This window comes from Petaurus breviceps, unplaced genomic scaffold, assembly GCF_028583685.1.
Source record: "Petaurus breviceps papuanus isolate PSGF00001 unplaced genomic scaffold, PetGlider_PUasm1.0 90994, whole genome shotgun sequence".
NCBI lineage: Eukaryota > Metazoa > Chordata > Mammalia > Diprotodontia > Petauridae > Petaurus > Petaurus breviceps.
The window spans coordinates 6,281,530-6,302,981 of record NW_027187393.1 but is presented as its reverse complement, the minus strand read 5'-3'; the positions used below and the strand labels follow the sequence as shown (position 1 = coordinate 6,302,981).

Below are 21,452 nucleotides of genomic sequence, written 5' to 3'. Positions count from 1 at the left end.
GGGGGGCCCGTAAAGCAAGGCAGTTGAGGTTAAGTGACTTGCCCAAGGTTATATATCTATCAAGTGTATTAAGTGTCTGAGGCTAGAATCAGGTCCTCCTGACTCCAGGACCAGTGCTCTATTCACTGTGCCACGTAGCTGCCCCTACCACCTGCATCTTTTAAGGGTAACAGATTTCCTTAACACAAGAATAGAACAATGATTTAACAGAAGAACTGAATTTCTAAACATAACTCATTACAGGCCACCTAAATTCCTGAATTAAGTTCAGAGACAAAGAATCTTGACTTAGGCATTTATAGGACAAAATCAATTTGCTGTAAACAGGATCAATTAAAAAAAACACAGAATCAATTGGATTATTTCAGTACTAAAATAGAATAGAGAAATTAGTCAATGGACATAAGAATTAAGAGTCCAGAATGGTTACTGTTTGAAAATCCCATGTTAAAAAAACCCTGGTGAATGGGAATCACTATTCAATAAAAACTATGGTAGACAGCTGTATGAACTCTCAAACTAAATCCTTGTTTTTTCCCTCCAAACCCAATTTTCTTTTGAATTTTCATATTTCTGTTGAGTACACCACTATCCTTCCAGTCACGAGTCACCGAGGGTACATCCTTGGCATTATCCTCGATTCTTCACTCTCTACCCCAGATATCTGATTAGTTGCTAAGTCTTGTCATTGCTACCTTCATAATATATCTCACACCCATCCTCTCCTCTCTTTTGCCTGGCCTACTGTATTAACCTGTTTAGTCTCCCTACTTCTTAAATTCTTCCCTCCCTAGTCCATCCTCCACATGGCTGCCGAAGTTATTTTCCTAAAGCATGGGTGTGATCATGTCACTTCCCTGCTCAGTAAACTCCAGTGGCTCACTGTTGCCTTTAGGATCCAACATAAACCCCTTTGTTTGGCTTTTAAAGTCCTTCCCATCCTGGCCTCAGTTTGCTTTCCAATCCCTTTATCCATTATGCCCCTTCTTGCACCCTACAGACTAGCTAAACTGGTCTTGTTGATCCTCCTACATGGCATTCCCTGTCCTATCTCTGTGTCTTTGCACTGGTGTTTCCTGTGCTCGGAATGCACCTATCTCATCTTCTTTGGCTCTCTTATTTCTTTCCAAATTTTGCTCAGGGGTCAATTTATACAAGAAGCATTTTCTGATCTCTCCCAGCTCTTGGGCCCTCCTCTCTCGCATAAATTTATTTCTGCTTATTTTGTACATATTTTTATAGATAGATGTAGATATTGTCTTACCCATCTCACTAGAAGGGCCTTGAAGGCAGAGACTTTCATTTTTGTCTTTATATCTCCTGTGCTTAGCATAGGGCCTCACACTCAGTAGGTACTTAATAAGTGCTTCTTGATTGAGTGAACTACATGAGAGGGAGGGAAGGAAGGAAAGAATTTCAAACAGATCTGGAAAGGAACAAAGAATAGAATCATTTTCTTGAATTGTATATTATTTGTTAATTTATTTGGCACTTCCTAAATGCTAGAGGTTTTCTGCAGTGTTACTTGTTCTTTTTGATTACTTTTTTTTGTTGCTAATTGTTAAATATGTAACAATAAGAAGTTAATAGTCCATAAATCTCTCTTTAATATACATCAGTAGGTTGAAATTTATGGGACTACCAACATTGTGTTTCCCTTTAACAAGTTTCATAAGGAGTGTACCTGTGGGACGTTGAGCTATTGAAAGGGCAGAGATGGGTTTAGCCCTTTTTTTCCTTGTGTTTCAAACCAAACCACCTCCTTCTCAATTCCCTCTACATTTGAAAAACTCCAAAACACACTTTTGGTAACACACATTTGGTAACAGATTATTTGAAAAATAATGGGCGAGTTCCATGTTAAGAAATACTTGCTGGGTCTAATTTCGATCTGTGAGGGTGGATCATTCACCACATTTGTTTCCTTCTCACAGGTAGTGCCTTTCTTAGTGCCATTTTTCTGGCCTTAGCAACGTACCAATCTCTGTATCCAGTCACTTTGTTTGTACCAGGGCTGCTGTATCTTCTTCAGGTAAACTATTGACTAACTAAAAGCAATAGTTCAATTTAAGTATAATATTGAATGTACTTAAGTCCTTCTGGGACAGGTTGTACTTACTCATGATTTCCCTAGGATTGTGACTATATGATGTAGCATAGGGCTAGTCACCAGTCAAATCAGTGAGCATTTATTAAGAGATTCTTATGTGCCAGGCACCATGCCAAGAGCTGGGAACACAGCCTTTGCTCTCAAGGAGCACCCAGGTTGATGGGGGAGATGACATGCAAATATCTATGTACATAGAACATTGAGCAGTAAGGAAGTAGAACCTGATTATCAGTCTGGAGCCAGAAGACTTGAATTCAAGCCCCTGCTCTTATCACTTACCGGCTGGGTTATCTTAGGCAAATTACTTCCTCTCTTTGTACCTTTTTTTCCTTCATAAAACTTGCACTACCTGCCATATAGGATTATGTGAAGAAAGTGTTATATAAACAGAAGAACATATAGAATTGTGAGCTATTATAACCTCATTGTTGGATAACCGTGATTCTTTAGAGCAGGTCTGCACAACATATGGCCTGCAGGCCACTTGTGGCCCACCAAAGCCATCCATGGGTAGTATGTTATACAGGCCTGTTTTACATCCTCTACATTTTTTATGGGCTGCTGGAAGTCCTTTGGTAGGCCACAAGCACTGTGTGGAACAAATGTTGTGCAGGTCTATTTTAGAGTGTCCAGGAATTAAGGAATGAACACTTAAAACTTGTATAAATAAATTGTATTAGTAAACAGTGAGTGTGTAGATAGACAGATACACATATACATACATATATTTATAATGATGATGGTTAAATAATCATAATCATAATATAATGCAATATAATATTACTATATTATAAAAATAAAAAATAATCAGCTTTCTAAAATTTGCTCAGTAAAACTTTAATCAATTCACAGTCCCTAGCACTGTTTAGTCTGTTCTTTGACTGCTGGCAGCTCATCCTATCCCTTCTCACACATCTATGTGTGAGAAGGCCACTTTGGGATCAAAACCTAAGCTTACCCACTTTTAGGTCTCTACCCAGATATATACCTTTTTCTTTTCATAATAAGGAAACAGACTATTCCAACTTTGGGGAAAATAGTTTAGTATAGTGAACAGAACTCTAGATTGGGCATCAAGAGACCTTTGTTCTCCCAGCTCTGTTGCTGATTTGCTTTGTGACCTTGGACAAATCACTTCCCCTTTCAAGGTCTTGCTGTCTGCCTTTGTAAAATGGGGAATGGGGACATTAACTAGGCTATCATGCCAGACCTTTTTAAATCTAACATTTTTCAGATATTCAGGCCCAGGGTTAGGAAAAGAAAGCGATCCAGTCACATATCAAAGGACAAACTAGCCTGATAAATGGTACAGTGAAGGAAAGAAGATTACTTGTAAAGTGCTATATAATTGTTAGATGCTGATGCTGTTATTATTTTGGTAGCCCCTGCCATTTGTCATAAAGATCATTTGGAGTTTTAAGTCTCTTAAATCAAGTGACTTTTTCTCATCTGTAACTGGGGGGAAAAGTAGTGTTTTTTTAAAATTTTTATTAATTTAAAAAAAATTAGCAAAATCCGTTTTTTCTCTCTTCTACCTTTTTCTCCTCCCTCAGCTGACCTTTTATAAACATTCTCTGTCATTGCTTGGAAAATTAACTGTGCCTAAAAGAGGAAAATCCTCTGAAGGGTCAGTTTCCAAAGCTATAGGGAGAATGGTAGAGAAAGGGTGAGGGAATTAGGGTTGCCCACTGGGTAACAAGAGAATCATAGAAAGTTAGAATTACAAGGTACCTTAGAACCAAGAGTGTCAGGATTTTGAATATCAGACCTAGAAGGTCCCTTAGACATCATCTGTTCTAGTTTTCCCCAAAGTGACTTGGCCAAGGAACACTTCTGACCTTGAAGATATCTTACTAGAACCTATAAGTGGAAAGTTTGGAGAAAAAAATAGGAAACAGCCTTCTTTAATATCAAAACAAATTGATCTAGAAGGGTGTTTCTTTTTATTGATACATTTGTTTTTATAGACATTTCCCAAGAAACGTCCAAAGAAACTTCCCAGTAAAGTATATTTTCCTGAAAGAATTCGCAGCACAAATGTATAATAGAGTGATTAGGATGTCACATTTCACTTTTATGTTGTATTGATAACAAAAAGGAAGGATGTTGCACAGGCATTTATTTTATGTTCATGATTACCTATTTAACATTTTACAGAAAGAATATTTCTAACATTCACATTTCCTTAGGAAAACCCTATTCATCTGAAAAACTAGCATCCTTGGATTCACAGTTTGGGGGGCTGATCTGTTACAACTAAGCTCATTGTATTTGTGCAGAAAGTTATGCCCAGAGTGAAGAAATAACTTTCCAAAGAGTCACACAGCTAGTCATTGACAAAGCCTGGACTAAAAAGATTCTCAATCCAGTGTTCTTTCCCTTTTTGTCTCACTGTGATGATTCAGAGCTGTGAAATGAGAAGGTACCTTGTCTTTGCCTTTTTTTTTTTAATTTTTACTTATTTGCTTGCTAGGCAGGGGTGTAGCTTGATCATAGAACTGGGCTGTGGATTCTGGCTTTGCCTCCACTAATTGTGTCCTTTGTGTTCTCTCCTAGAGGCAGTACCTTCCTGTGAAACTGCAAAGCAAAGCCTTCTGGGTCTTCACAGGACAATACACTGTGATGTATGTGGGAAGCCTGGTGGTTATCATCTGCCTCTCATTCTTCCTCCTCAGCTCCTGGGATTTTATTCCTTCTGTTTATGGCTTCATGTAAGTTATTCCAGAGTCTTTGAGGTGAATTGAATGATAATTTGGCTTAAGTGGTTCTGTAGGAATCACAGAAGACAGCCCATGTGAAGATGCCTAATATATCTTTTATATAACGATGCTGGAGGGCAGATAGTCTCTTAGGACATTCCTAGAGATCCCTGGACCCAGATCTGATTGGCTTAACTGAGCACTAATTATCAGTGTTATGCTGAAATGCTAACTAATAACTTAACATTTATATAGCAGTCTATGGTTCCAAAACCCTTTATAAAAATGTTGCTCATTTTGCTTATCTGCTCCTTATTTGCTCATTTGATTTTTGTGGACTAATAATATAATTATTAGGGGTGGCTAGGTGGTGCAATGAATAGGGCACTGGCCCTGGAGTCAGGAGGACCTGAGTTCAAATCCAGCCTCAGACACTTAACACAAAAACTAGCCATGTGACCTTGGGCAAGTCCCAATTGCCCTACCTTCCCCCCTCCAAAAAGCCAAAAACATAATAATAATATAAATATTATTATTCCCATGTTACATATGGGGAAACTGAGGCTTATAGAGGTCAAGTGACTCGCCTATAGTTACACACAGTTACAGAACCAAGACTATAACCTACGTATTCTGGCTCCAGATCTTGTTCATTTTCCACTGCAGCCTGCTACCTCCCATTTGGTTCAGTTGATTCTCAGATGACATGGACTTCTATTTCCTTTCCAGTTTGATTGCTCTCTTCTGGAGGCACACTAGTCTTCCTTAATACGTGGCACCCAGAACTGAATTTAGCATTCTAGATGTAATCTGCCCAGGGTCGAGTGTGTCTGGATTACCATCTAGTCACTCATTCTAGGCCTTCTTCCTGTCATAACCATGTTAGGTTTTTTTTTTGGCTATTGTTACACTTTTAACTCACATTAAGCTTTTGCTCTATGGAAATTCCTAAACTGCTGAGTGACTTTTTTTTTTAATGGGTTATAAGACTTCAGATTTATCCTCGTTTAAATATCTCCTTTTTCTAGCCCATTGAGATCTTTTTGGGTCATTGCTAAAAATATTTAACATCCCAGTGTCAAGGACAGATTCCTGAAACATTCTACCAGGATGTCCCTCCTTTTTGACCAAATTGAGTCATTTCACATTACCCTTTGGGTTTCTTCAGCTGGTTCCAAATTCACCAAACTCTCTTGTCATATAGACCATATTTCTCCATCTTGTCCACATCAAGAACATGAGACACTTTTATCTAGTGTTTTTCCGAAATCCAGGTTTACTCTGCATATACTATTCCCCTCTAGATCTCCAGTCCAGTTACCTTGTTAAAAAAACAAAACAAAACAAATTCAAATCCATTAATAATCAAAAAGATTTCTATTTAAACAACATAGGGATATTATACCCACACCCATCAAAATGACAAAAGTAATCAGAATTAATGAAATCCCATTCTGATGGAGTTGTGAAATAGAAGGTACATGTATTCATTGCTAGGAAAACGGTTTATTCGTCTACATTTTAGTAAAGCAATAGTTCCGGAATTCCCAGATCAAGAAGAGAATATTACAAGCAGCCAGGAAGAAACAATTTGAATATTGTAGAAACACAATCAGGATAACACAGGATCTGGCAGTTTCTACACTGAGGGATCGAAGGGCCTGGAATAGGATATTCTGGAGGGCAGAGGAGCTGGGATGAAAACCAAGAATCACCTACCCAGCAAAACTGAGTATCATCTTTCAGGGGAAAATATGGTCATTCAGTGTAATAGAGGACTTTCAAGCATTTTTTTTTTTTAAGCAATCAGGGTTAAGTAACTTGCTCAAGGGCTATATTGTGAAAGTCAGACTATATTTCCCTCCATCCTATCCCACCCCCCCACGTGTTCTATTCTCTACATTTATCCTGTCCCTTTTCAAAAGTGGGTGCTTCCAACTGCCCTCCCCGCCAGCCTGCCCTCCCTTCCATCATCCCCCCTCTCATCGCTTTCCCCCCTACTCTCCGGTAGGGTGAGATACCCTATTTAGTGTGTATATCATTCCTTCCCTAAGCCAAATTCATTGAGAATAAGGTTGACTCATTCCCTTTTGCCTTCCTGTTCTTCCCCTCTGTTATAACAGTTTTCCCTTGCCTCTTCTATATGAGATAATTTACCCCATTCTGTCTCTCTCCATCTCCTCTCATTATATTCCTCTCTTACCTCTTAATATCACCTTTCAGGTATCATCCCTTCCTATCTCTGTCTGTGTATACCTGTACACATGTATACACACACTCATATATGTATTCATATGCCCATATACCCTCCTATATAGACATATGTATGTATACATATATATACACACACATTTCTATTCCCTTCAACTATTCTAATACTGAGAAAAGTTTCTTAAGTAACAAATATCATTTTTCCATGTAGAAATGTAAATAGTTCAACTTTCATAAGTTTCTTATGATTTCTTTTCCCTGTTTACCTTCTCATGCTTCTTGTATATGAATGTCAGATTTTCTGTTCAACTCTGTTTTTTTTTTTCATCAAGAATGCTTGAAAGTCCTCTATTCCTTTGAATGACCGTATTTTCCCCTGAAACATGATAGTCAGTTTTGCTGGGTAGGTGATTCTTGGTTTTAATCCCAGCTCCTTTGACCTCTGGAATATCATATTCCAAGTCCTTCAGTCCCTCAGTGTAGAAGCTGCCAGATCCTGTGTTATCCTGATTGTGTTTCTACAATATTCAAATTGTTTCTTCCTTGCTGCTTGTAATATTTTCTCCTTGATCTGGAAACTCTGGAACCTGGTTATATTATTCCTAGGAGTTTTCTTTTTGGGATCTTTTTCAGGAAGTGATTGGTGGATTCTTTCAACTTCTGTTTTGCCCACTGGTTCTAAAACATCAGGGCAATTTTCCTTGAGAGTTTCTTGAAGGATGATTTCTAGGTTCTTTTTTTGGCTTTCAGGTAGTCCAATAATTTTTAAATGACATCTCCTGGATCTATTTTCCAGGTCAGTGGTTTTTCCCATGAGATATTTCACATTGCCTTCAATTTTTTCATTTTTTGGGATCTGTTTAGTAGTGTCTTGATTTCTCATAAAGTCATTAGCTTCCATTTGCTCCAACTTAATTCTGAAGGAATGATTCTCTTCAATGAGCTTTTGAGATTCTTTTTCCATCTGGCAAGTTCGACTCTTTAAGGCTTTTTGGGCCTCTTTTGCTATTTGAGTTAGTCTATTTTTTAAGGTGTTATTTTATTCAGTCAGGTTGTTGTCTCATTTCATAAAATTTTCTTGCATCATTCTCATTTCTCTTCCCAATTTTTCCTCCACTTTTCTTATTTGGTTTTCGAAATCCTTCTCCAGTTCCTTTATGGCATGTAACCAGCTCATATTTTTCTTGAAGTTTTGGTGCAGGAATTCTGACTTCACTGTCTTCCTCCTGTTCCTTGCTTTGATCCTTTTTGTCCTCAAAATAGGAGTGTAAAATCAGATTGCTGTGCTTGCTTTGCTTCCTTTGCTTGCTCATGTTGCCACTCAATTACTTGACTTTTGAGCTTTTTGCCACAGGAGAACTTTGCTACCAGAGAGGGGAGCTTTGTCTGAAATTGCTGGGGTTTTCTCAGCTGCCGGAGCTATTAGTTGGGTGCCCTCTCTGAAGCCTCCACATGCTCTGGCAAGCTGGTCACACACCCCAGGACCTCCACCCTAGACTGCAATCCATATCCAAGCAGGATAAAGCAAGAGCGATTACCTCTCAGACTGGTCCCATGATCCCCCTACAATCTGGAAGCCAGGAACTTTGAAGCAGCTGCTTCTCCCTCCAGGGGGCAAAGGCTGGACCACACTCCCGAAATCCCTGTTTCCAAAGTCCACACTGCACTGACCTCTCACTTTGTCCTTAGCATCTATGGGTTGATAATTCTGGAAACTGCCACAGGTGCTGATGATCTGAAGTCCCTCCAGCCGGTGGCTGGTTGTGGCTGCCCTGAGCTAAAACCTCTGTCTCATGTGGGGCTGGGCTTGGCTCCCAGATCACTGCACTGGCCCCTTCCAGCCAGCCTGCTTGGCTGTCTTCAGTGGGAAGTTAGCTTCTCTCTGTCATTTTGTGGATTCTGTAGCTCCAAAATTTGTTTAGAGTCATTTTTTACATGAATTGGAGGAGGTGGAAGTGGGAGCCGCTCAGAAGTCCTGTTTCTACTGTGTGGAATAATTGTATTCCATGTATTTATAGTTATATTCATATAATTCCTGGGTTTGTCTTGGCAGGTAGACTCCCAAGTATTTTATATTGTCTACGGTTAGTTTAAATGTAATTTCTCTTACTATGTCTTGCTGTTGGACTTTGTTGGTAATATATAGAAATGCTGATGCCCCTATCAGTTTTTTTTTTTTAACTCACAGTTTTCTTTTACCTATAACATTCACTTTGATATACAGAAACACATTTGCCGGTAGAAATATAGTTATAGGGGCGGCCAGGTAGCACAGCAAGTAAGAGTACCACCTCCAGTATCGGGATGACCTGGGGATCGAATCACGGTCTCAGACCAATTGCTTAGGGGCGGCCAGGTGTCTCAGTGAGTAAGAGCACCGAGCCAAGACTCGAGATGACTTGGGGATCAAATCTGGGCTCAGATACTCAGCACCACACCCAGAAATAACTGGCCGTGTAACCTTGAGCAAGTTACTTAACCCCGATTGCTTAAAAAAAAGAAAAAGAAATATAAAGTTATACTGGGTGTCCCATAAATTTTAGGGCAGCTTTTAAGTTTTGGGTTTTTTTACATCTTTTTTTGGTATTATTTTATTTTTCCCCAGTTACATGTAAAAACAGTTTTTAACATTTGTTTTTAAAACTTTGAGTTCCAAGTCCTCTTCCTTCCTCCCTCCCCACTGCCCCTCATTGAGAAGACAAGCAATTTGATATGTTATACATAGGTAATTATGCTAAACATATCCATAATAATCATGTTGTGAAAGAAAATATATATAAAATAAAACTCAAGAAAAATAAAGGAAGTTAAAAAAAAAGTATGCCTCAATCTTTATTTAGATACTGTTAGTTCTTCCTCTGGGGATGGATAGAATTTTTCATCATAAGTCCTTCAGGTCTTGTATCATTGTATTGCTGAGAATAGCTAAGTCATTTACAGCCAATTATCTTACAGTATTGCTATTACTTCATATACAGCATATTTCACTTTGTATCAGACCATGTAAGTCTTTCAAGTTTTTTCTGAGAGCATTCTGCTCATCATTTCTTATAGAACAATAGTATTTCATCATAATCACATACCACAACTTATTCAGCCATTCTCCAATTGATGGGCATCCCCTCAATTTCTAATTCTTTACCCCTAGAAAAGAGCTGCTCTAAATATTTTTGTACATATAGGTCCTTTTCCTTTTTGTTGTTTTTTTTTTTACCTCTTTTGGGATACAGGCCTAGTAGTGGTGTTGCTAGGTCAAAGGGTATGCTTGGTTTTTTAGCCCTTTGGTCATAGTTCCAAATTGTTGTACAGGTCCCTATCAATTTTTAACAGACTTTGATTTATATTGATCTCTAGCTACCTCCTCGAAGGCAATTCATCCCTTCTTTTATGTCTCATGACCCACTGGGCTGAGAGGAACATCTGACATATTCCTCATATCCCGTTGCCAGTTCCAGATATTCTCTTTGTCACTGTGACTCAATACAACCATTCTTCTTAGTAGTTTAAATACTTTTTGGGATCTTTCAGCCTCTAAATCACTCCCTCTTTTCTTAAGGAGTTCAATACAGGCTCACAGCTTTTCTCTTCAAACCAACCTTTTCTCTCATACCTGCAGACTTAAGTATACAATTTGATGTTGTCTCAAATACCCTAGCCTCCCAGTGCATTGGTCTTCTCAATTCCCATGACCTGTAGTTTCTTCCTACCTCATCTGCTTATAGGGATGCACATATCTTAGTTGTCTCAAACCCCCCATTACTGCCAGGCAAAACCTTTTTTTCTCCTACAGCTAAGTACATACTCCCCTTGCAAGTTGTTCAAAACCTTTTCTTCCCTGTTCAAATCCCCAGTGTCTTTCCAACCTCTTCCTCCTTCTCAGGAGATACCTTCATCCCCTGATTTACTGAGAAATTAGAGGCCATCTATATAAGCTCCATCATTTACCTTACTGCATTCCTCAGAAATCCTCAATGTCTTCACTCACCCTCTTCTCCTTTCTTTCTGTCTCTGAGGAAGAGATGTCGCTTCTTGCCAAGTCTGAGACCTCTGTCTGAATCCTTTCTCCCATCTCCTCCTGATCCCCTTCAAGAATTTGTCACAGTGTTTATTCCTTCATTCTTATTTTCAATCTCTTCATATTTATTGACTTTTCCCCCTGCTGCTTATAAGGTAGATATCCCCCATCCTTAAAAAAAACCTTGACTTCACCCTTCTTCTTCCTCAAGCTGTTATTATATTTATTTCATTTTACTGCCCAACTGTACCATACTAATAGAGCTTTGTGGAAAAAACACTGAATTTTTTAAAAGCACCTGGGTTTAAATCCTAGCTCTGCCACTTTAACCTTGAGCAAATTGCTTAACCTTTTTGGGCCTTTAGAATGAAGAAATAGTACTAGATATCATTTAATGTCCCATTAAGCTTTAAATCCATGATCAAAGTAAAAATTGTTTACCTTTGCTACCTTAACTTCATCATCAACTTGCTATTCTCTGTCTTGAAGTCTGGCTTCCAACACTATCCCTCAATCTGAAACTCTCTGGGAGGTTATCTCTTAAATGCTAATCCTCATTCTCTTTGACATCTCTACTGCTTTTGATACTCCTATTGCTGGACCATCCCCTCTTCCTGTATATTGTCATGTCCCTTGGCTTTTGGGACACAGATCTCTCTTGGCTCTCTTCCTACCTGTCTGATAGTTACTTCTTAGTTTTCTTTTAGTGGCTTATCATCTTCTGTTTCCTTGCTACGCTTATCCTCCAGAGCTCTGCCCTGGGGCCTGTTTATGTTGTCCCTCTATGTTCCACCTTCGTGATCTAATCTGTTCCCATGGGTTTAAGTATTAACATCAGATGACTCCTAAATTGATATTTCTAGTTATCGTTGTTGTCTTGAACTCCAGTTCTGCATCAACTACCTGTTTTATATCCTTATCTGTATGTTCTTTAGGCTCACTGTTCTCAGACTCACTGTTCCCAAAATCAACCCCCCAATCTTAACCTCTTTAGACCTATCCCTCCATCATCTGTCTCTTTTTCTGTCAAGGGCCTCACATCTTCCCAGTCACTTTGTAACTTAAATGTCATCTTCACCTCTCATCTCTGCTTTACTTCCATGGCTAGTTAGATGCCAAGGCTCATCAATTCTAACTACAAAGCATCTCTTGCATCTGTTTCTCCTCTCAACTCATATTGACACCAGTTTAGGCCTTATCATTTCTCTTCTAGACTATTGTCATAGCCTCATAATTAGTCTTCTTAAGTCCACTCTTTTCCAACCATTCTTCACACAATAAAAAACTTCCTGACATAAAGGTCTGACCATGGTGTTGCTCTATTCAAAAATCTTTAATGACTCTTCATTGCCTAAGAATAAAATATACATTTTTTAGAGTTAACATTTCAAGCCCTCCACAATCTGGTACCCCCTCTCCCTTCTTTCAGCTTTCCAGCCTTAATTCATATTCTTTTTTCACTCTATGTTCCACCCAAATTGGACTATTAGCTATTTCCTGAACTTATCATGGCATCTCCTATTTCTTTGCCTTTGCAAAAACTGCCTCGCATTCTTAGCATGTGCTCCCTCCTCACTTATCCATTTCAGAATTCTTGACTTCTCTTAGAGACTTTGCCCCAGTTTAATCTTTATGAAGCCTTCCTTGATGAGCTCAGTTGGTAGTACACTCTCCCTCCTACATTTTCCGTATACAGTGCTTGCTTCTTCATATATTGTATTCCCCAGTAGAATGTGAGCTTCTTGAAGGGCCGGGTCTTTTTTCGTTTTGTCTTTGAATCCCCAGTGCTTGCCTAGTACAGTGCCTTGAATTGAATTGAATTGAATTATACCCTACCAGCTTCCTGACAGAGTCTAGGATTTCCCCTTTGCCTGCTTAGACTCTTTTTCCCCTTTAATTTCTCTTTGAAGCACTTCTGTCCTTTACAGAAAACCTTTGTTTTTCTTAATTTAAAACATAGTTTCTCCAGCACTTTCATTTCCTTTCCTAAGACAATTCTCTACTTGCTAAAGACAGTTCTGTACTTGGTATTTGTATGCTTTGAAAAAATAATTTTTTGATATCTTTTGTTCATACATTTGAATATTTATTTATTTCTAGTTTTCAACATTCGCTTTTATGAGATTTTGAGTTTTAAATTTTCTCCCCTTCCTTTCTCTTCCCTATCATGTAGCCATTTTGAGCATATGTTGGTGTATACGGTGTGAGATGTTGGTCTATTCCTAGTTTCTACCAGACTTTCAATTTTCTCAAGAGTTTTTATCAAATAGTGAGTTTCTGTTTTTGTTTTTTTTTTGCCTTTTGGAGGGCAATTGGGGTTAAGTAACTTGCCCAAGGTTACACGGCTAGTTTTTATATGTGTTTGTGTGTGTGCGTGTGTGTGTTAAGTGTCTGAGGCCGGAATTGAATTCAGGTCCTCCTGACTCTGGGGCTGGGGCTTTACTCACTGTGCCACCTAGCCGCCTCCAAATAGTGAGTTTTTATCACAATAAGTAAGTATTTTTGTTTTTTTTTTTTAATCAGATATTAGGTTACTGTGCTTGTTTGGTTCTGCATATTATGCAGAACTAATCTATTCCATTGATTGACCACTCTGTGCTTTATAATATAGTTTGATATCTGGTACTGTTGGGACTCCATTCTTCACTTTTTTTCATTGATTCCCTTGATATTCCTAACCTTTTGTTGTTCCAAATGAGTTTTATTACTTTTACCCCAGGATATATAAATAATTTTTGGCAGTTTGATTGATATGACTTGTTCATAAATTTGTCTTAATTTTCTTGTTTCCAGTTTCTCTTTTCTCCTCCCAGGGAGACATCCCATATAACAAAGAATTTTTTTTTAAAGAAAAAAGTAAATAACTGACTTTTATTAGCACCTTAAAGTTTTAGAAATTAGGCAAAACTATTACCTCATTTGAACCTTGTAACAACCCTGGGAGGTATGTACTACAGGTATAGCTATCATTACTGATGAAGAATTTCATGATTAAGGACATTAAGTGATTTGTCCATGGTCATACCAAAAGTAAACATCAGAGGCAAGATTCAGATTTGGGTCTTTTCTTATCTAGAAGTTAATTTTTTCTTCCCCTATAGCATCCTGCTTCTCCTGGCAAAAATACACCATCAAAATCTTAATGATAATAATAATAATAACAAATAACTATATTGTGCTTTAAACTTTTCAAAATACTTTTACTTCATTTGAACCTTACAACAACATTTTTAGGAGGGAAGGCAAGTATTATTATTGCCCCTTTTACAGATGTTGAAACTGAAGGCTCATAGAGACTTAAGTGATTTGCCAAGTTCTCATAGCTAGTAGAAGTCAGAGCTAGGATTTTATCCCAGTTCTTCCTGATTCCAAATATTGTATTCCATCCATTGAACTAATATCATTGCACTCTTATGAGCTTTTCTCTCCACCTCATATTTTAAAAGTTTAGGCCCTCTGGTAGTGCTTTCTCTGACCAAATTCTTGTTTCCCTAGCATTTTTGGTAACTTTTATTTTACTTTTTTTTTTCAATTAACAAGCATTTACTTTCTGTTCTTCCTACTCCCCCACCTCCTCCAGAAAAAAAAGCAAAAGCAAAACAAAATCCTTGTAACAAATGCGGGTAATCAAGCAAAACAAATGCCTTCATTGGTCATGTCCAAAAAAACTGTGCCTCAGTCTTTACCTGTCACCTTATTCTGTTAGGAGATGGGTGGCACGGTTGAATATTATTCCTCCAAAATAGTGGGTGGTCATCGTATCGATTCAGGTTCTTAAATGATGCTCAAATTCTATGGGAAAACAAGCTACACCTGACTACACATGTACATACACACATATATGCATATACTTAGAATGCTTAACTTTTCTTTCTCTTTTAAAAATTACAGACTTTCTGTTCCTGATCTCACTCCAAACATCGGTCTCTTCTGGTACTTCTTTGCAGAAATGTTTGAACACTTCAGCCTCTTCTTTGTCTGCGTGTTTCAGATCAATGTCTTCTTCTACACTGTCCCCTTAGCAGTGAAGTTGAAGTAAGTGGTTTGGGATAATTGCCCTGCTGGTCATATCAGTGTTTGGTATTTCTCTGCTGCTCTGACACTGCAAGTTTGATGGTAGCAGGTTGAACCGTGGCTCAGTAGTTAGGTTTCTATAAACTTGGCGTGGGGAACCTTCTATCCTAATAGCATTAGAAGAAAATCTGTCCAGTCTGACAATTTATTTATTAAACTCTTCCTTTAATAACAAAGGTAACAGCTCCCATTTTTGTAGAGCCTTAAGTTTTATAGAGTGATTTCCCTTCAGCAATACTGTAAAGTAGGTAATTATTCCCATTTTCAGTTAAGGAAACTGAAAATTAGAGAAGTGGCTCTTCTCAGAGGAGTTGAGTGATCTGCCATACAGACCAAGTGTATGACTTGTATCATGGAACCAGTAAGTGACAGAGCCAAGACTCAAACTCCCTGGGCTCCTGATTCTCAGGTCAGACGCTTCCTCCTACCTTTACTGAGTATATGCAAAGAACCATATGTGCAACACAGTGACAGAGAATCCATAACTAGAACAGGTCAGATGTATGAAGGAAATGACTTTTTGAAACATAGACATTTCCAACAGCTCTTTCTATCGGGACCTACCTGAGTAATCTAAAATAGCTTCTTTGTGATGTGTGTCATGATGGCTGTACCATTGCCCTGACTTGGGCTGGCACTTCCATTGTCAGGTGACTGTGATGAGAATGAATTTTGGTGTCATCCATAATCCACAGGAAACTAGGGGGCATTAGTGGAAAAGCTGCCATCTGTAGCCTTATTCTGGCCTGACATTCCCTGCCAAAGTCTTTGTGCTTGTGAAATTCCCTGTTGCCATGTTACTGTGTAAAAGACACAGACTGTGACGGTGGAAAGCAATATTATAGAGGGCAAAATAATCTTTCCATCTGGTTTAGGTCAAATTTTGCCTTATGTGAAAATTCCTAAGCTACCATGTGTGCCTGAAGAGGAGCAAGATTACTTTTACTTTTGTTTCCAAGTAGTAGTAACATCTTGTCTGTCTGTTAGATCGTGTTACCTCAGGGATCTCCTAGGGACCTAGCCCTTTAAAAATGCTAAAAATACATTATTCTAATTTCCTGTGAAGATTCTTATGAATCTTGCTTCCTAGACAAGAAGACAGACACAATAAAGTTTCTCTTAGATCACCCAATACATCCAGTTGGAATTAAGACTGCCCTCTCAATACCTGGCTCCCTATTCAGACTTCAGTTTACATTTGGCTGAGCACAGTGGGGGGGTTGGGGGGGGGCGGTTCTGTTTAGGGAAACAGTTGGTCTAGTGTTTTATATTACTGTGACTTTGGCCCAGGCCCCTAATAATCCCCCATTTATTGCATAGCAAATTAAGAAAAGAAATAGATACAATCGACTTTCTATCTCCTAAGCCCTTACTGAAGTCAGACCTGCCTGACTGTGAGCAGCAGTGGAACTTAGGGGCCCTTTCAGAGAATTGGGTGGGTGGTAGGTATGTTGGCCTTTCTCTCCTTTCTTCATTAGATAATCCGTATGCTTTCCTGCCTTCTATGTGTGAATGCCTATAAAAATAGCTCCTGGTGAGGTGGTGACACAGTTATCATGTGACATTTCCTTGTCATTGGGGCCCCAGAAGTCACTTAGACTTCTCTCAGCATCTTTACTCCCTCATACTGAGAATTCCACCCAGGCTTCTAAGAAAGAATGGTCCATTTGAAGGCTCCAGGTGGCATGCCAGATTTTTCTCCCATTTCTTCCAGCATCTTACTCCCAAATTAATTTGTGTGGTCTGTCTGGTAGGAATTCACATTTGGCAGTGGAGGTCTTGGTAGTAGACTCATTCAAGGTTCAAAACATTTTCTGAGGCTATGGAATTGTTAACTTGTCACCACATATTCACTGGCCTTTTGAAATGCTTCAGCTGATGAGGGTGTCAGTTGCCTAAAGTAGTGATCTCTAGTACATATGCTTTCTTGGTTTTTTATTTCTGAAAACATTGGCTCCCACCATTATTTCTCACAGACTGTGGATCTGTGCTAATTTATATAGTAATTCCACTGTTGGGTCAGTTGAGTTTCAGAGAAAAGCTGATGTGTATTGTGCCTCTTTTGTCCCCACATGTAAGATTTAGACCCACTGAATGAGCTCCCAGTTTGACCTACTTTTCATTGATTTACTGACAAGGATTCATTATGTCCTACAGAACGCTGTTATGAAACAGGTTGCTAGTAGTGCTGTCCTTAACTAAGAAAGGGAAATCAGCCAAGGACAGTGATTTTCCCCAGGGTGGAACAGAGAAAGGGATTCCTTTGCATTGCCTTCACTCGCTACTTTGGGCAGCCCCATAGACTGATCTGTTTTCATCATCTCACGGTGATCATGCTGAGGTGATGAAATGTGGTTTAAGGAACTTCACAACTTCATATGACTTGCAGCCCTCTTGGAAAAGAATAGCTCACATGCCAGTACTAATAACAACTCACATTTCTATAACATGAGATTTGTAGCCTACTTTCCCCAGAGTCGCCCTGGGATATAAGTTTTGGAAACCAGATGAGGTTTGGTTCAGATAATCTGCCAGAGTCATACAGTTAGTAAATGTCAGTTCACTGACATTAAGGGCCTTTTCTGTGCTAGGCACTGTCCATACAAAGAAAGGCAAGAGATAGTCCCTGCTCTCGAGGAGCTGACAGGAGCCAGGAATACTGACTCCAGGACCAGGACTCTTTTCACTCTATCCCTCTGAACTGAGGGTTCCTCCTTACCCTGTTTACTGCTGTAAGGAAAGGAATTGGCTTTTATAAGCTCTGAATCCACGAGCTCAGCAACATGGGACTCTTCCTGGATGTCTTGATTGACCATTTATGGCCAGCAGTAAAAAATGTTGACTTCATTTAGCTTCCTGTCTGTATCCTAGGTGAGAAGGTAAGTTTAGAATCATTGTCTGTGATGACTGTTCAAGTTTCTATGGTTGTTTAAGAGGGTTATAGTAACCACCCTTCGTGGCTACAGCTAACCTCCAGATGCCTCCTTCATAGTGTTTGCTTTGTATGAAGGCTTTTTGGTTCACCTGGTACTGTGTGTTTGAACTCCTGGGCTTGGGGCCTTTCCATGTACTGGACATTCTGCTGTAAGAAATTCATGGTGAAGCTAATGAGGGTCCTCAGGACTTGGGGTCCTACTCATGTTAGATCCTAATTTATCTTCTCTGTTTATTCTCTCTATCTCAGGGATCATCCCATGTTCTTCATGTTCATCCAGATTGCTGTGATCTCGATTTTCAAGTCCTACCCCACAGTGGGGGATGTTGCCCTGTACTTGGCTTTTCTTCCAGTGTGGAGCCATCTCTACAGATGTAAGCACCTTCCTTTTTCCTTAACAGCCTCTTGGGTTTATCTTTCTTAAATACCCCAGTGGAAGATTGATGTTCGCTCTATTCTTTGATGAAAGGAGGAAGGTAGTGGTTACTGAGAGTAAGCTACAAACCACCCGTGGATGAAAGGCATAAAGAAACTGGAAAATTAGTCAGTATTTGCTTTGTGCCACATGCCTTATGGGGTGCTCTGGGCACTAAAGATGGTAATGAGCAAGATGGGTATTTGTTGTCATCATGAAGGGCATTTATGTTATATTTTACTGTTTGTATGTGCCTCCATGTGCCTTAGAGGAACGATAGAGATGAACTTCAATAATCAATCAATAAACATTTATTAAGCACCTATTATGTACCAAGCACTGGGGATATAAAAAAGAGGTACAAGACAATCCCTGCTGTCAAGGAACTCACAGTATTTCCTGCCCTCAGCAGGAATATATAATGATAACTCCTGAGAGCTTGTTAAGGTTTACAGAAGACTTTTCTCACAATTGCCCTGTGAGGTCAGTAATATAAGTATAATGCCTATTTTACAGATGTGGAAACTAAGACCTCTTGTCACATAGGTAGTAAGTGTAAGAGCCAGGAAGGTTCAGACTCCAGCATCCTGATTCCAATTACAGAACTCTTGCCGTAAGACAGCCACTTCCCCTCCTTCCATATTTCCTAAAGGAGCTAAATGCCATTTCTGGAGATAAGAAAAATTAAAGAGGTGACTGTAGCCACAAATAGGACCTCCTGCTCATGAAGAGATGCCATTATGCCCACAGTACCCATCCACCAGAAGTGTGCTGTTTTCATTGACTAGAAAGTATGAGGAAGAATGACCTCAATAAGGGGGCACTCCAGCAATTCAGTACTAGAGGAGTGAGTAGACCCAGTTCTTCCACTCACTCAGTGTGTGTCCCGAGTAAGTCCCTTTACCTCTCCTGACACCAAGTTTCCTCCATCTAGAAAATAAGGCATTTGAACTAGTTCTAGTGGGGCCTTTCCACCTTGTAACCCATTGTGAGGCTGTGACTTGTTTTAAAAATGTAATGAGGCAGCAGATTTTTGCAGCCTCTGTGTAAAGCCATTGTAGTGAATGGAGGCAGCTCTTTTGAGGATGTGTGTCTGTTGTTGTTTCATTCATCAACCTGCTGAGGCTCCGTGTGCCAAGCAGGAAATGAAACTGAGGAGCTCTGATCATGAAACTGACTCATGTGGCTCTGCCACCCAAACAGCAGGAAGCACAGCAAGTCAACAGTGCGAGTGGGTGCAGTGTGTGCTCCCTCAGGGAATTGGCTTCTGACTTACCAAGCTGCCCAGGCAGCTCCTCATCACCTCCCTGCAATTTCCTCATGTTATCTGCAAGACTCATCAAGCAGGTTTGGGACTGACCTGAGGCTCTTTGATGGCCAAGTCATTTGGAGAGTGTGGGGATGACAGCAAAGACCATCGGCTCCACTTGATCCTGCAGAGCACAGTCTGTGACATGAATGAGGGGATTTGGTCCTTTTCACCCTCCTTTTCTTATTTGCCTCCCAAAAGTTGGATAAACATGTTGATTCTCATGTTTAAATGCAAAAAGGAAATAATAATAATTTTCTTTGCTTCTCTTTTCCACGCCTTTGATTTTCATTCTTTTGCTTCCTGACCCTGATCCTCATTCCTTAGTTCATCTTGTTAGTAGTAATAGTCACCCTCATAACAGTAACAACAAAAATATTTTACATTTATCCTCATAACACCTCTGTGAAACAGGTAGTGTATGTGTATGTTTTCCCCCATTTTACAGATGAGACCCCTGAACCTCAGAGAGTAAAGTGAGTTTTCCAAAGTCACACAAGTTAATGGTTGCATTGGGACTTCAGTGTAGGTCTTCAGTGCTCTTTCTGTAATATCACACTGCCTTGTATACATATGATACATGTATAGTGCTCCATTGTGCAAATTTATGGGAATATATGTATTTCTTCCTTTAAAGTGCAGAGTACTGTTGTACCACATGGCATTCCCAAGGACAGGGATAGAAGGGATGTTGGAATAAACACGTTTTTAAGATCTTAAAACTAATTAAAAACCAGATTCTGCTTTGTAGGGTGATGAGTCACATGAGAGTTGCTGATGGGGTTTCTGGGAGCCCATATGAGGCTAATGAACTGTCTCACTGATTTTCTGAGCTATATTTTGTTTTTGTTTTATTTTGTTTTAGTTTGGACTGACAGTGACTGTGAGCTTCTCAGCACCAGGGCCTGTGAAGACATTTGCTTGGAATGTTATGTTTGTGACATCACCACATGACCCATTCAGCCAATGGCTTCTTTGTTTTTTTGAGGCATTAGATTTAACCCTTTAGATTTAACTCAGTTTTCTGGCTAGAAGTTGCTAGAAGTCTTTAAGCCAGTGGCATACACCTGAAACTGAGGAGTAGTTTTAAATTTTGTTTTAAAAAACAACCTTTAGGATTTACTTTTTCTTCCTAAGAGTTGGAAGGGTCTTAAGAGATCACCTAGACCAGCTCCTACTTGAAGCATGAATTCTTTTCATAGCATCCCCTACAAATGTCTATCCTTCTGCTACTCAACACCTCCAGTGAAGGGCGTCACCTCTACTTACCAGGTGGTTCTTTATGTCCAGCTCAAATCGGTCTCTTTGTAACTTCCATCCATTTGGTTGAGTTCAAGTTAACTTCATGACAACTCTTAAAATTCTCTAAAAAGGAAAGGCAAGCAGGGCTTGAGAAATTTCTCCCAAGTATTGACCCTTTGTAAATGCAGACAGATGACTAAAGCATAAAAAAGCAACAAAGAGCAGGTTTGCTGCCCTGTCTTATAAATTTGGTGAAAGATTTGGTTGTTGGCAGTTGTCAGGGTAGCTGGGTTTTTCGGGATAGATGTGTACAGGTAGAGAGGATATTTTTAAAATGTTTTTTTTTCCTGACCTTAATGAACACTAAATAAAATGAGCTTTTCCATAAAGTAAAACAGAAAAAGAGGGTTGTGCATAAAACTGTGAATCTTACATACAGTTT

The 21,452-nt window shown here is 39.3% G+C and overlaps 1 protein-coding gene across 1 annotated transcript in view; it reads left to right on the top strand.

Annotated features, from left to right (window-relative positions):
• PIGU (phosphatidylinositol glycan anchor biosynthesis class U) overlaps positions 1-21,452 on the top strand; it is a 107,651-nt gene that overhangs the window by 69,028 nt on the left and 17,171 nt on the right. The window contains exons 7-10 of the mRNA XM_069077578.1: positions 1,935-2,032; positions 4,667-4,821; positions 14,927-15,070; positions 18,294-18,418. Of these exons, the coding sequence (XP_068933679.1) occupies positions 1,935-2,032; positions 4,667-4,821; positions 14,927-15,070; positions 18,294-18,418 (522 nt within the window). The remainder of the gene's footprint in view (positions 1-1,934; positions 2,033-4,666; positions 4,822-14,926; positions 15,071-18,293; positions 18,419-21,452) is intronic.